Source organism: Pelobates fuscus, chromosome 6 (genome assembly GCF_036172605.1).
Source record: "Pelobates fuscus isolate aPelFus1 chromosome 6, aPelFus1.pri, whole genome shotgun sequence".
Classification (NCBI taxonomy): Eukaryota; Metazoa; Chordata; class Amphibia; order Anura; family Pelobatidae; genus Pelobates; species Pelobates fuscus.
This window is the reverse complement of record NC_086322.1, coordinates 208,841,393-208,854,508: the sequence shown is the minus strand read 5'-3', so window position 1 is coordinate 208,854,508 and position 13,116 is coordinate 208,841,393. Positions and strand designations below refer to the sequence as shown.

Here is a 13,116-nt window from a genome sequence, read left to right as displayed (position 1 = left end):
CACAAGAGGACTCAGCCGAGGAGGTTATGGAAGAGGATGGAGTAGGAGGAGTAGAGGAGGTGGCAGCAGGACTGCCTGCAATTCGTGGTGGTGTCACCAACTCCTCTGCAATGCCACGCATTCCTTGATTGTCAGCCGTCAGCAGGTTTACCCAATGCGCAGTGTAGGTGATATACCTGCCCTGACCATGCTTTGCAGACCAGGTATCAGTGGTCAGATGGACCCTTGCCCCAACACTGTGTGCCAGACATGCCATGACTTCCTTTTGCTCAATCGAGTACAAGTTGGGGATTGCCTTTTGTGAAAAGAAATTCCGGCCGGGTACCTTCCACTGCGGTGTCCCAATAGCTACAAATTTTTGAACGCCTCAGACTCAACCAGATTGCATGGTAAAAGCTGGCGGGCTAATAGTTCGGACAAGCCAGCTGTCAGACGCTGGGCAAGGGGGTGACTTGGTGACATTGGCTTCTTACGCTCAAACATGTCCTTAACAGACACATGACTGTGGGCAGATGAGCGGGAACTGCTCAAGGCGGGAGACGGAGTGGCGGATGGTTGAGAGGGGGCAAGGAGGACAGCAGTGGTTGACGTGGCTGAAGATGCTGGACCAGGAGGAGGATGGCGGCTTAGAGTAGGTGTGCTGCTTATACTCATGTGTTGATCCCATAGGCGTTTGTGATGTGAGATCATGTGCCTACGCAAAGCAGTTGTACCTAGGTGGGTGTTGGACCTCCCACGACTCAGTTTCCTTTGGCACAGGTTGCAAATGGCATCGCTGTTGTCAGAGGCAGACACACAAAAAAAATGCCACACTGCTGAGCTCTGCAATGACGGCATTCTGGTGGTGGACACAGCATGCGTTGATTGGCGTGCTGTCGGGCTGACCCCGGGTGCCGATGCATGCTGTCTGACTGTGCCACTAGCTCCTTGCGATGACCCCCCCCCTGCTTCCAACTCGTCGTCTCCTCCTCCTCCTCTCTGTCTCCCCATCTGAACTTTCGCCCTGTTCTTCTTCTTGCCGAGCGGGCACCCACGTGACATCCATGGACGCATCGTCATCATCAACCGCTTCGCTTGTATCTGACAACTCAGAAAACACCGTACCTCCATGTGTTTAATGCTGCCTGCCTGAGACATATCCCTGTTATCTACATCCTCTAGCAATAATGGTTGCGCATCACTCATTTCTTCAAACGGGTGTGTGAATAACTCCTCTGACATACCAAGTAAAGCGGCTGCAGTGCTAGTTTTGGTGGTGGCGGCAGGCGGGTGAGTGGTATCTTGAGAGGTGCCTGAAGCTAAGCTGGAGGAGGATGGTGCGTCAAGGTTCCGAGCGGAGGCTGTACAAGATTGGGTGTCCTGTGTTAGCCAGTCAACTATGTCCTCAGAACTTTTCAAGTTCAGGGTACGTGGCTTCTGAAAACTGGGCATTATTCTAGGGCAAAAGGGAATCACAGCACCACGACAACGACGGCCCCTGCGGGGTGGCCTGCCTCTGCCTGTCATTTTTTGGGGGATTAGTGGTACTATGCGTGCAAGCTACTGTGAGACCAGATATGATTGGCAATGTGAACTGTAACAGTTCTGCAGTGCACACACTGTAGGCCTGACACACCCGCTTGAAGACAAGTAACTGCTATTCAATCTATAACAGTGAAAAACAAATTTTGGTTTTAAAAGCACGCTATAGAGACACCAGATATGATTGGCAATGTGCACTGGAACAGTTCTGGAGAGCACACGCTGAAGGAAGGACTGACAGAGCCGCTTGAAGGACACTGACTGGCTGCTATTAGCTTACACTAGAAACCTTTTTTCTTTGTAAAAGCACGCTATAGAGACACCAGATATGATTGGCAATGTGCACTTGAACAGTTCTGCAGAGCACACACTGTAGGCCTGACATACCCGCTTGAAGACAAGTAACTGCTATTCAATCTATAACAGTGAAAAAAAATTTTGGTTTTAAAAGCACGCTATAGAGACACCAGATATGATTGGCAATGTGCACTGGAACAGTTCTGGAGAGCACACGCTGAAGGAAGGCCTGACAGAGCCGCTTGAAGGACACTGACTGGCTGCTATTAGCTTACACTGGAAACCTTTTTTCTATGTAAAAGCACGCTATAGAGACACCAGATATGAGTGGCAACTGTCAAAGTACGCTGGCAGGGTTGTGCAGGGCACACGCTGAAGGAAGGCCTGACAGAGCCGCTTGAAGGACACTGACTGGCTGCTATTGGCTTACACTGGAAACCTTTTTTCTTTGTAAAAGCACGCTAAAGAGACACCAGATATGATTGGCAACTGTCAAAGCACGCTGGCAGGGTTGTGCAGGGCACACGCTGAAGGAAGGCCTGACAGAGCCGCTTGAAGGACACTGACTGGCTGCTATTAGCTTACACTGGAAACCTTTTTTCTTTGTAAAAGCACGCTAAAGAGACACCAGATATGATTGGCAACTGTCAAAGCACGCTGGCAAAGGTCTGCAGAGCACACGCTGAAGGAGGCCTGATACCCAGACGCTTGCAGACAACTAACTGCTCTTCTATTACAGTGAAAAAAAATTATTTATTTTAAATCTAAAGCTTAAGCTATTGTAAAAACAGATATGAGTGGTGGCACTGGGCAAGTGGGCACAGTATCCACTGTGAACCTCACACAGAAGCTGGCAGGCAGGCAACTGCTCTTCTATTACAGTGAAAAAAATTTATTTCTTTTAAATCTAAAGCTTAACCTATTGTAAAAACAGATATGAGTGGTGGCACTGGGCAAGTGGGCACAGTATCCAATGTGAAACTCACACAGAAGCTGGCAGGCAGGCAACTGCTCTTCTATTACAGTGAAAAGAAATATATATTTTTTAATCTAAAGCTTAAGCTATTGTAAAAACAGATGAGTGGTGGCACTGACTGTGCAAATGGGCAAGGCATCCAGCCTGACACAGAAGCTGGCAGGCAGGCTACTGCTCTTCTATTACAGTGAAAACAAAATATTTCTTTTAAATCTAAAGCTTAACCTATTGTAAAAACAGATGAGTGGTGGCACTGGGCATGTAGGCACAGTATCCAATGTGAACCTCACACAGAAGCTGGCAGGCAGGCAGGCACCTGCAATTACATTACACAGGGGGAAAAAAAAAAGCAGCCTGATGTTCTAGCCCTAAAAAGGGCTTTTTGGGGTGCTGTCCTTACAGCTGTCCTTCAGGATTGTAGTGGACACTGAATACCCTAACCTAGCTATCAATTTCCCTATCTAATCAGCAGCAGCTAAACTTTCCCTCCTCTCACTAAGCATGCAGCTTCAGAATGAATCGAAAATGGATGCTGGGAGGGAGGTTGGAGGGTGTGGAAGGGAGGGAGTGCTGCTGATTGGCTGGAATGTGTCTGCTGACCGAGAGGCACAGGGTCAAAGTTTGCCCAATGATGACGAATAGGGGGCGGATCGAACTGCGCATGTGTCCACCCGCCGCGGCGAACGCGAACACGCTAAGTTCGCCGGCGGACAGTTCGGTACATCACTATCCAAGAGTATTGAATTATTCGGGATTATTAAAGTAATTAATTTTGAATATCAAATCAAGGTTCAAGTTTAGGAACAGAGTTTTATTGGGAATTATCCCCATATGTATATGTTAGTGTTTTAATATTCATCCTAACAAGCATTTCTATAAGAGTGAGTGCTTCTCTCATCCGTACAAAGGCATTCCAAAGGGGTATTATGTAAAACTTCATAGAAGACAGATTGCATAAAATATAATCAAATATAAGAGAAGTACATGTTACACAAATTAAGGGTTTAACCTTAATCTCTAATTTAAGTTTTAGCCTAGGTAATTAATTAATTAATGTTGTATTGATCCTTGTGTTTGTATGATTGTAGAGACCGTCCTGAAGTGTTTGTGCCGCCTGATTTCTGGGACTACACACCAATCTCTCTGGCTGACCATGCAATAAGTATTTTGCAATTACATCTGTTTGGTCATTATCCATGCAGGCCGAAGAAACTTAGATACTTATTTATGAGAACATAAACTTTGCACGCAAGAACTTGGAAAGTCCTGAAGGTACAGTGCTGTCTAATACCGCTGGTTCTGTAATAACCCTTTCAACCATTGGGGTGTTGCACAGAGCATTGTGGTGAAAATCCAGCAAACAAAAGAACTATGTGGAAGCTGACACTGTCTTGTTGTCAGCCATATTGCTACCTTTAGCCATTTTATGGAACAAAATGTCTGGTGTCTAAACTGACTTCTTTATACTCTGTGAAAGACTTATTCTATTTTTCTGAACTATGCTGAACTATTGAACTATTTTTATTTTTGTAGAGTTAGTCAGAGAGAGAGGAAGTGTTAGCTGACCCAGGGATGTGTACTATGTGTGTTTTTGATATATGTTGAATGTGCCAAGGATGGATTCCCATGTTTTGAGGAACTGCGTGAGGATATGACTGGTTTTGACTGGACCTTTGGAATAGGGAAATGGTTAAGATTTAGGACGCAAGGTCCTGGTTGTGCAATAATATATTTGCTATAAGCCCAAGTTCCATTTTGTCTTAAACATCCATTTTCTATATATCTGTCTGCAAAAGTATTAAGTGTTGTTTTTTCTGAGTTTCTGTTTCTTGTAGACCACATGATTGCTTGGGAATGCCATAATGTGGAAATTTTTCTGTCCTGGGAGAATGTTAACCGATAACATGAGCAAAATATTGCTCAAAGAGGGGAAACAATTATGATTATTGGGGCTCAGGTGAATGGAACACCGGGACAGATTGGGGTTATAAGCCACAGAATGCATTAGATAAAAAGGATAAGAATGGGAAGTCCCTCTTGACTAGAATGACCCTAACAAAGCCAGGTACATGTACCCCTACAGGGCAAACTGGGCACTCCATGAAATTTACCTAAAATATTGAAAACCCCAGTCCCGGAGATCAAGGTATTTATATTCTCAGTACCTTTTTAAGAGGAGGTATTGGAGGTAATCGAGGAAAATTCCACTTAAAAGATATGTGGAACTCCAAAGAATGGGAAAGCCTCACCACTAGACAAACCCTTGTTAATCCTCTAAAGCCCCACATTCAAACCCTTGGTGAGATGATGGCCATAGCAGATCCCACGTTTGAAGATACCATAGCGTGTATACAGATACAAACCTATGGCTGGAATGGATATAATGCCAAACCAATAACAGGTCAACCTGTTATGTATGTGGTAGTGCCAGACCTCATCTAGGAACTGTACCCTTACATGTCCCTGATGAGTACTGGGAATGTTTCCTAAACTTGTTTACAGGTACCACTGTTAATACTACAGGATGTAGAGAATGGAAGAGGGATCACCCTATTGGTGAACCCAAGTTTAAATTAAATGATGCTGTCTCTATAAAAAATAAATAAAAAAAATACATGTAGAAATGCCCACTTTTCTATCCTGCAACTGGGTGCCTCCATCTCCGTTACCTTTGAATCATTGAGGTCAGCTTTGTCCTTTGAACCTAGCAGTCAGCGTTGAGAAAGTACATAACGAGGAGAAGTTAAAACTAGACATTAAATGTATACAGAGAAGACAAGAAATGAAATATTACAAAATGTTTTATTTGAATAAAGCGATATGTAATGTTCTGTTATCAAGAACAGTGATCCTTTTTACAACATTCAGTCAGATTAGAAAGTATCTTTTTCTGATAGTTCAGAGGGTGAGAATTGAATTCTGAATATTTAAAAAATGTATGAGATTACATACTAGCATTATAATCTGTCTGCAGTGTACATTTTTCATTCGGCTTTCACCAAAAGGGTTATACACTTAACTCTGACTTGTCTTGTCAGGATTTCAAAATGAATTTACATTTTTGCACAAAAACATAGGATTCAATTTGATTCCACGTCAAAATTCTGCAGGAATTGTATTTGTTCTGATATATACACACTATGGTGTATATTGCAGTTTCTTTGTATGTAGATCAATAAAGCCTCTGATATACGCCTTCTGCATTTATTTCATGAGCCTTTTCTTTTTCTTCAAAAGAGCATCTCGCAAAGCAATCTGAAAAAGAAAAAATAAGATGGGAGCTAAATATCATATAGTGTTTGAATTCAGCTGGCAAAAAACAAATTCAAAACATTTTAAATATGGTGCTTTAAAGGCATGGCTGCACTGTATACTCTGATCATAACCTGTAATGGTTTCCACTCCCCTAAAAACGGATTACCTTTATCTGAAATACACAGGACACACTTCCTGTAAGAATACATTAAGAATTGGCACTAGGGAAACTAATTATACTGTTCTCCTCCCATACATCTAGTGCAGGCACATCTGCTGCCTGAATATGTAACAAAAAACAAACATATATATATATATATTTACTTTTTTTTCCGCAAACAAAAAGTCTCCCCCCCCCCCCCACACATAATAACAGCAGTAAATATAGGTCACTGGAGTGCAAGAACAAAAGACAGTAACCAGTACAAACACTGGACAAGGGCCACCTTCCTGATATCTTTTATGTAAACATAAGCTGGTAAAAGAGATAATTTGCCACCATTAGTCATAAATGTATGTTACTCTTCATTGGATGGAGTACTAGCCTAAGCCAAACTCAATAATCCTGTACGCTGTTATTTATGGAACTATGGAAAAAATCTAAGTGGTTGTACCTTCAACTCAAGTTTCTATTGCTTACCAACAGGTCTAATTTACTGGACTGGTCCCAAATGTTTTGTATGCATTACCTGCTTGTCTCTGAATGAACGCTTGCCTTTGGTTCGAACATTCTGGCTGTATCGCATCATCATAAAGTTTTTATTCTTCTTCTTTTCCTTGTTGGTGGAACTGGCATGAGGATTCATTTTTGTCCTTTTCCTTACAAATTCTTTTCGGTCTGTTCTGCCAGCCTGTCATAGATTAATTACAGTGTTATACCAAGTAAATCAATAGAAATAAAACATGTACGTCAAATGTATAAAACATGCAAGTAAAATAATGTATAAAAGGTTTCACTCACCTACACAAAATATATATGTAAAAGGCTCTAGGCCTGAATTTGTGGGAGGAGTTTTCCCTATATACCTTTGCCTGATTCAAGGGATGTTGCTACGACAAGCGGCCTGCAGTGTCTCCATATCTCTGACCCGGCTCCTGTTTCACAGACACCGGCTTCTGGCCACGGCGCACTTGCGTATGTACACGTTCGGGCTTGCCAATCGCAGGGATGGGCTCCCTTTGCATTTTCATACACAAGGGCCGTTCGTATGTTTAACTTTCATAACTCCCCGTACTTGCTTACGTTCGCATGTTTCGTAGTGCCATACAGAATGCCCATTCGTTTTTCTGAACATCCGTTTGTTTTAAATTCTTACGTTCACTGTCTTTGTCCCATTTGTTTAAATTACTGCTTCCATTCGGTTAAAAACGTAGCCTCCCTAGCCCACTTTCACTCAGCCGTTTGTGATAAGCCTGTTTTCATAATTTTCAACGTTTGCATGTGTCTTGTACCATAAGCTTTGGTATAAATTTTCACTGTTCGTTCAGAATGCACTGAGGACCTCCCCATTCGCGCAGGCTTTTCTGTTCGGTTCCTTCTGGCACATTTTTTAGTAGTTATGTGGTGCGGTTAAACACTTGCCTTTCGCGGTTTTCCATTTACTACCTCCTTCTGGAGCCTTTCACTGTATAGCGCTCTGTGTGTGTGTGTTATACATATTGTATTTTCTCTAGATTACATAATCATAGTCTATGTTACACTGGTGGTAAAAATAAAACGTAAAAAATACATATTTATGTCTAATTTCCCCTATGCGGTGCTCACTTTGCTCTCTTGTTATATTAAGCTTCAGGTACTATATCAATTATTTACATTCCTATTGGCACCTGAGGTTCCTAGTTGGTCTCCCATACAGTTACTAACCAGGTCAGAGTCTGGATGGCTTCTAAGATCTCACAAGATCAGGCACTTTCAGACTGGTAAGGCCGTAGGCTTATTTAGCAAGGAAAGATTATTAAGATGAAAGCTACTTGGTCTCACCCTAATAAGCCTCTGGTGTGCTGGAGGGCTGGTGAGAGCATACTGGTAAGTAATCTGAAACACACCCGGTGGCCAGATCGTTACTGCTGGGTTTAATTATCCTGCATTAGGCTCCAGATTCAAGAGTTCTCACCAGGTGCCGAGATCGCTTTGTGCACTTGCATAGCACTCTGCGATTCATAAGTGTAATGCAACAACACCCCAGTGTGTTGTCCACATATGGAGCCTCCCAGAGTAAAACACAGGAATTCACAGTGTTCACATAACCTGATAATTGAAGGACCAGAGCACTGACTAAGCACCCTTCAAACGCAAGACGGAACCCTCCAGGAGCCGCAGCCCCCTCACCACGTCTATACAGAACACAAAATAAAGGTGAATAACTTCACCATTTCTGCCAAGGGAAGGCAGAACTCTGCTACCTGACCTGTCTCTCTCGAGGACAGGTAAATACTGGGGAGCTCAGGGTCGAGTTGCCCTTTATAAGGCTAGGAGGTGATGAGCCTGGGGGTGTGGACTGCATTTTGTTGTTTTAACCTTTTCAATGCTACCTGTCCTGTGAGAAATGGGCAACTACATCCCACTTGTTATGACTGCCGCTTGGACGTTTAGGAAAACAACGGTGTTCTTCCTGCAAACATTGTGTCAGGTATTTGTTTCCTTATGTTCATTTTGTTCAACTCCTATATTTTGCCAGCTTTCACTATAACACCATCAGGCAAATTTAGGATTCTGAAGTCATATTCCTACACCTATCAGGTATTTTATTAAATTTCTCTTTATAGATCTCCTCTCCCCTCTTATACCTACCTCTTTTACCCATACGTATATTCTATTATTTAAAGGTGCACTAGACAGACCCCTCTCTGGTCTTAAGTAAGCTCACATCAGACCTGTAAGGGTACGTTCTGTTTTTTATACACAAACATTAAACCTATATATCAATTATCCCAGTGTAATCATTGATCTTTATTTTCAGATGGGTATCTTCCCTCCAGCTCTTTCCTCCCTCTGTTTCGTGTTGCAGTTTACTTAGGTACGTGCGGTCACAATTATGTTATTGGTTACAAGACAAGCCTGCTAGGGATAGAGAACTGGCTGCAAAGCGTTAGGAGCTGGCCTTATTGTATTACTTACTCATGTTCACGCAAGGCCTATTCCCCACTTCTCACTGAGGTATCTCCACAAGGCCCCTACATTTAGATAAATCTACCCTATATCCCCTTCAGGGATTTTTAGGGGTCACATGTCACGGCTATACGCTTTTAACTCTTTACGGTCACCAAGAGGCAAACACCCCACCACAACGATTCGTGGCCACTATCCCCCACGGGCCAAATCATAGGTACAGCCTCTCATCACCACTTGGCAACTAGCAGGGATTCAAACGTCACAGGGTAGTTAAGTTCTTTGTCACCGGCACTAGCTAGCGGGCCAGTTCTATATAGAGAGGGACATCATCCCTACTACTAGCAGCGCATCTGACGTTCTAGCCTCCACACATGCACCCGCATACACCCAGGGTAGTGCCGTTACTAATACAACCTGGTCCTCAAAACCAGGGATCCTCATCTCAATAATATAAAATAAAAAAAATAAAAATTCCATCCCCAAATTCATTCTCGGCTTTGGGTTTCGCCTAAAGCAGTAGCAGCTCTGACCCAGTTTAGTAACCGTATTGATTGGAGTCAGTTGGACACAGTTGTTCTGCAGGCATTTTGCCGGCCTGAGGTCCCCATCTTGTGCAGCATGTTCCTCCACCACTCACTCCTCCAACTTGTGTCTCTGCAAAACAGATCCCTCCAAAATCCCCTCCATCAGTCAGGACAGGGGCCAAAAAGATAAGCTAGGCAAACCAGTCGTATTCCTGGGCTACAAAGTCTGCAGGTTGTTGCACATTTCGATTTCTGATTTCTCCAATGGTTTTCATACAGGGCTCATAGAACACCCCACAGGCACTCTAGAATGCACCAACTTACTTTCAGCCACAAACGACCCAACTGCAGTTGATGAATTGCTACAGAAGGAGCCCACATGAGGTTTTATGATTGGTCCCTTTCTGCACCCTCCTTTTTCCACTTGGCGGGCAAATACTATTAGAGTGGTTACCAATAGCACCTCTAATAAACAACGTCTAATCATCAATTTGTCTGCGCCTCATTCTTCTCACAACCCTAGTTTAAATTCACTGATTCCAGCTGAAGAATTTTCTCTTGGAGCACTATATTTTGTTTTAATTTCTTCTCCTGTATACTGAGGACATCTGACTGCCAGATTGCGGTATAACAACATCTGCTAACAAGCACAAGGACCCAACTCCATATCCACAGACGGGGATTGTTCCGTCCACGCGCATAAATCTGGAGCTGAACATAAGCTCCAGAAAATTGTAAGTGCAATTTGTTTCTTTCATATCTAAACAGAAATTATAACATACTACACTATATTACGTTCTCTCTGCTTATTTCACATACTTCCTTGGATCCGAGAACAATACTACAGGCGCTGCTTCCCTGCACCTTTCTTGACATATCAACCACACTACCAGAAAGAAGAGATTTGATTTGCGGATCCAAAGCGGCCCCACATTCAGAATACAAGTGCCAAAAAATCCAGTCCCTCACAAATCTGGATCACATGTAATACCTGGCTGTTTACTTTTTCCAGCTATGCTTCCATCAAGATCCTAGAGAGCATCAGCAATACACTGTATAGAGGTAGAGAGGGAATGGAACACAACATAGAAAGGCAGGACTATGTGATGACATACCCATTACCTTATCTGTTAGTGTAGGGGGTCATTGACTTTTCCTTTTGGTTCAAGCTCCAGGTGTTTCTGGAATCTACCAATCATACATTATTCTACCAAAACTAGCTGCTAAGGGCAAACATATGGATGACATGAAATAGTTTAGAAATAGTGATGCATCATGTAAAAGATCTTCGTTTATATAGACCATACCAGGACTGTCGCAAGTCTTGTTTCTTTGTCAGTTTTTGGTTTCTTATGCAGGTGCTCAATATCTCGAAGGGAAAGTAGCTCACCCCTGGAATTGAAGCAAGAAAAGGAATAATGGAAGAAAGGTTTGCAATTCAAACATCAGATACAATTTACAGAGAAATAGTTTGCTAGGTAACCAAGGAGCGTTCAATTAAGTTTACAAATATGCTTGAAACTTGCTTTTGTCTGTAATCTAATGAAACATTACAATCATGGTCTATATTCCCAGCATTGTAACTCTGGCCTAAATTTAGCAATCTTGGCATATCATGCACTATGATCCGCTGTTAAAACTATTGTTCGGAAATAATCTTTTCTTCAGGACTAGAAGTTCCCCATTTCTTTAAAAAATATATATAACGGCACTATGCTTTTACTTATATTGCTTACAGCATCAAGACACCGTTGATGACAAATGTTAACTATGAGAAGCATCAGAGGTGGTTGAGTATAAGAAGAGAATTTGACTGTTCTCACAGTGGAAGCGCCTCTAGTGGCAGTCAAGAAGACAGCCACTAGAGGTGTGTTTAGCCTTATCCCTAAAATGGCTATTTTCTACATTGCATGACTAAAACTTCAGGGGCACTGCACCCAGACAACCTTTATTGAGATGAAATGGTTTGGGTGCCTATAGAGTCCCTTTAAGTGAATAGACTTATTAGAGACACTATGCTGCCTTCAATCCTCTACTTTGCAATGTTTAGATGCTTCCGCTAAATTTTTTTAGTTAACAGGCTAACACAATAAAACATTAATTTATAAAGCAGGAGTTTCCAGCAGTATGAAACCACTTCTAATCTCCTAAACAATTTCTAAAATGTTCTTTAAGCCATTGCATAATCTGTAAACGCTACCCTATACACCAATACGTGTAAAGCACACGGAGTAAGGATACAAATGTGATGCCTGCATCTTAACCTGTAGATTGCAATGTACTTGTGGTTAAGAGAATACACATACTTGCGTTCATCATCACTACTGTCAATTTCAATGTTTTTCCTTTTTTCAGATTTTCCTGGAGCTGCATTAATTTCTTTGGCCATTTGAGCGATCCGGATCTTCTTAAACTCTTCCTGGGTGAGAAATCTGCTTCCACTGACTGCGGAAGCCTTGACTTTCCTTTCCTCCTCTGGCATTGCTTGGATTTTCTCTGCCTTTGAGTTAAATTGCTAATGTTATTTCTTTAAGAAATGCTGACATCAGAAAATGTTTTTCAATTATAAAGTAGTTACACCGCAATTAGTCATAAAAAAAAAATTATACAAACAGAGAGAACAAGAGGGAAGAGGAAGGGAGAGCTTCCCTAGCAAGGCAGCAGCCCCATTACTCCAGCCAGCAGTGTACTAGCATTAAACATTGAAGCTAAGAGGAGCTTAGCCACACAACTCTAGACTACCAGAAGATGGAAGAAAGAGAAAAGGCATAAGCAACAGCTGCACATAACAAGGATAGGTATATGTTAGCCTTGAAAAAAGCGCTCAGGAGTAGGGAGACATGTGATAGCATGCTGCTACTCACATCACAACAGCTGTATAACTAACCCAGTGTTGCTACCAGATAAAGTCTGCAGTAACTACGACTAGTCCCCAGAAGGTCAACATGCACAGAGTTGTTCCCTGGGGATTCTGAGAAGAGGCTGAATGTAACAAAATGCTGCATGAAAAAGCAGCAAGATGAACTGAAATACCTAAATAGGTATTCCTGACCTGCTGAGGACGGGAAAAAAAAAAGACTGGAGTAATTTCTTATTTACACCTGATTTCTTACTTTCCTCTAAGCCAATAGGTAAAGAGCTACCCAGGAGTAATGCCACAATGTAAAAGCTGGGCAAATGTATTGTAACCCCTTAAGGACACATGACATGTGTGACATGTCACGATTCCCTTTTATTCCAGAAGCTTGGTCCTTAAGGGGTTAAACATTTTCCAACCCCTATCCTAGGAGGTTTTAGGATCCCAGGAATATCACATTTCCTGTATTGAAAAGCAAAAAAATGAGAACTTTCAATAGGAGTTCTCCATGAAAATCTTTTATAGGCAAATTCAGAGAGAGAGAGAGAGAGAGAGAAAGAGTGAGTGTGTGAAG

The 13,116-nt window shown here is 42.3% G+C and overlaps 1 protein-coding gene and 1 long non-coding RNA gene across 2 annotated transcripts in view; one reads left to right on the top strand and one right to left on the bottom strand.

The window, feature by feature from the left end:
* Positions 1-5,577: 5,577 nt before the first annotated feature.
* Positions 5,578-13,116, bottom strand: part of SDAD1 (SDA1 domain containing 1) — a 31,320-nt gene continuing 23,781 nt past the window's right edge. Inside the window, exons 19-22 of the mRNA XM_063458683.1 lie at positions 11,992-12,185; positions 10,993-11,077; positions 6,739-6,900; positions 5,578-6,049 (exon numbers count right to left, since the gene is read on the bottom strand). Of these exons, the coding sequence (XP_063314753.1) occupies positions 5,999-6,049; positions 6,739-6,900; positions 10,993-11,077; positions 11,992-12,185 (492 nt within the window). The 3' untranslated portion in view covers positions 5,578-5,998. The remainder of the gene's footprint in view (positions 6,050-6,738; positions 6,901-10,992; positions 11,078-11,991; positions 12,186-13,116) is intronic.
* On the top strand, positions 10,321-12,109 carry LOC134614661 (uncharacterized). The gene is made up of 3 exons (XR_010091261.1): positions 10,321-10,818; positions 10,861-11,114; positions 12,041-12,109. It is a non-coding gene; the product is annotated as an uncharacterized LOC134614661 (long non-coding RNA).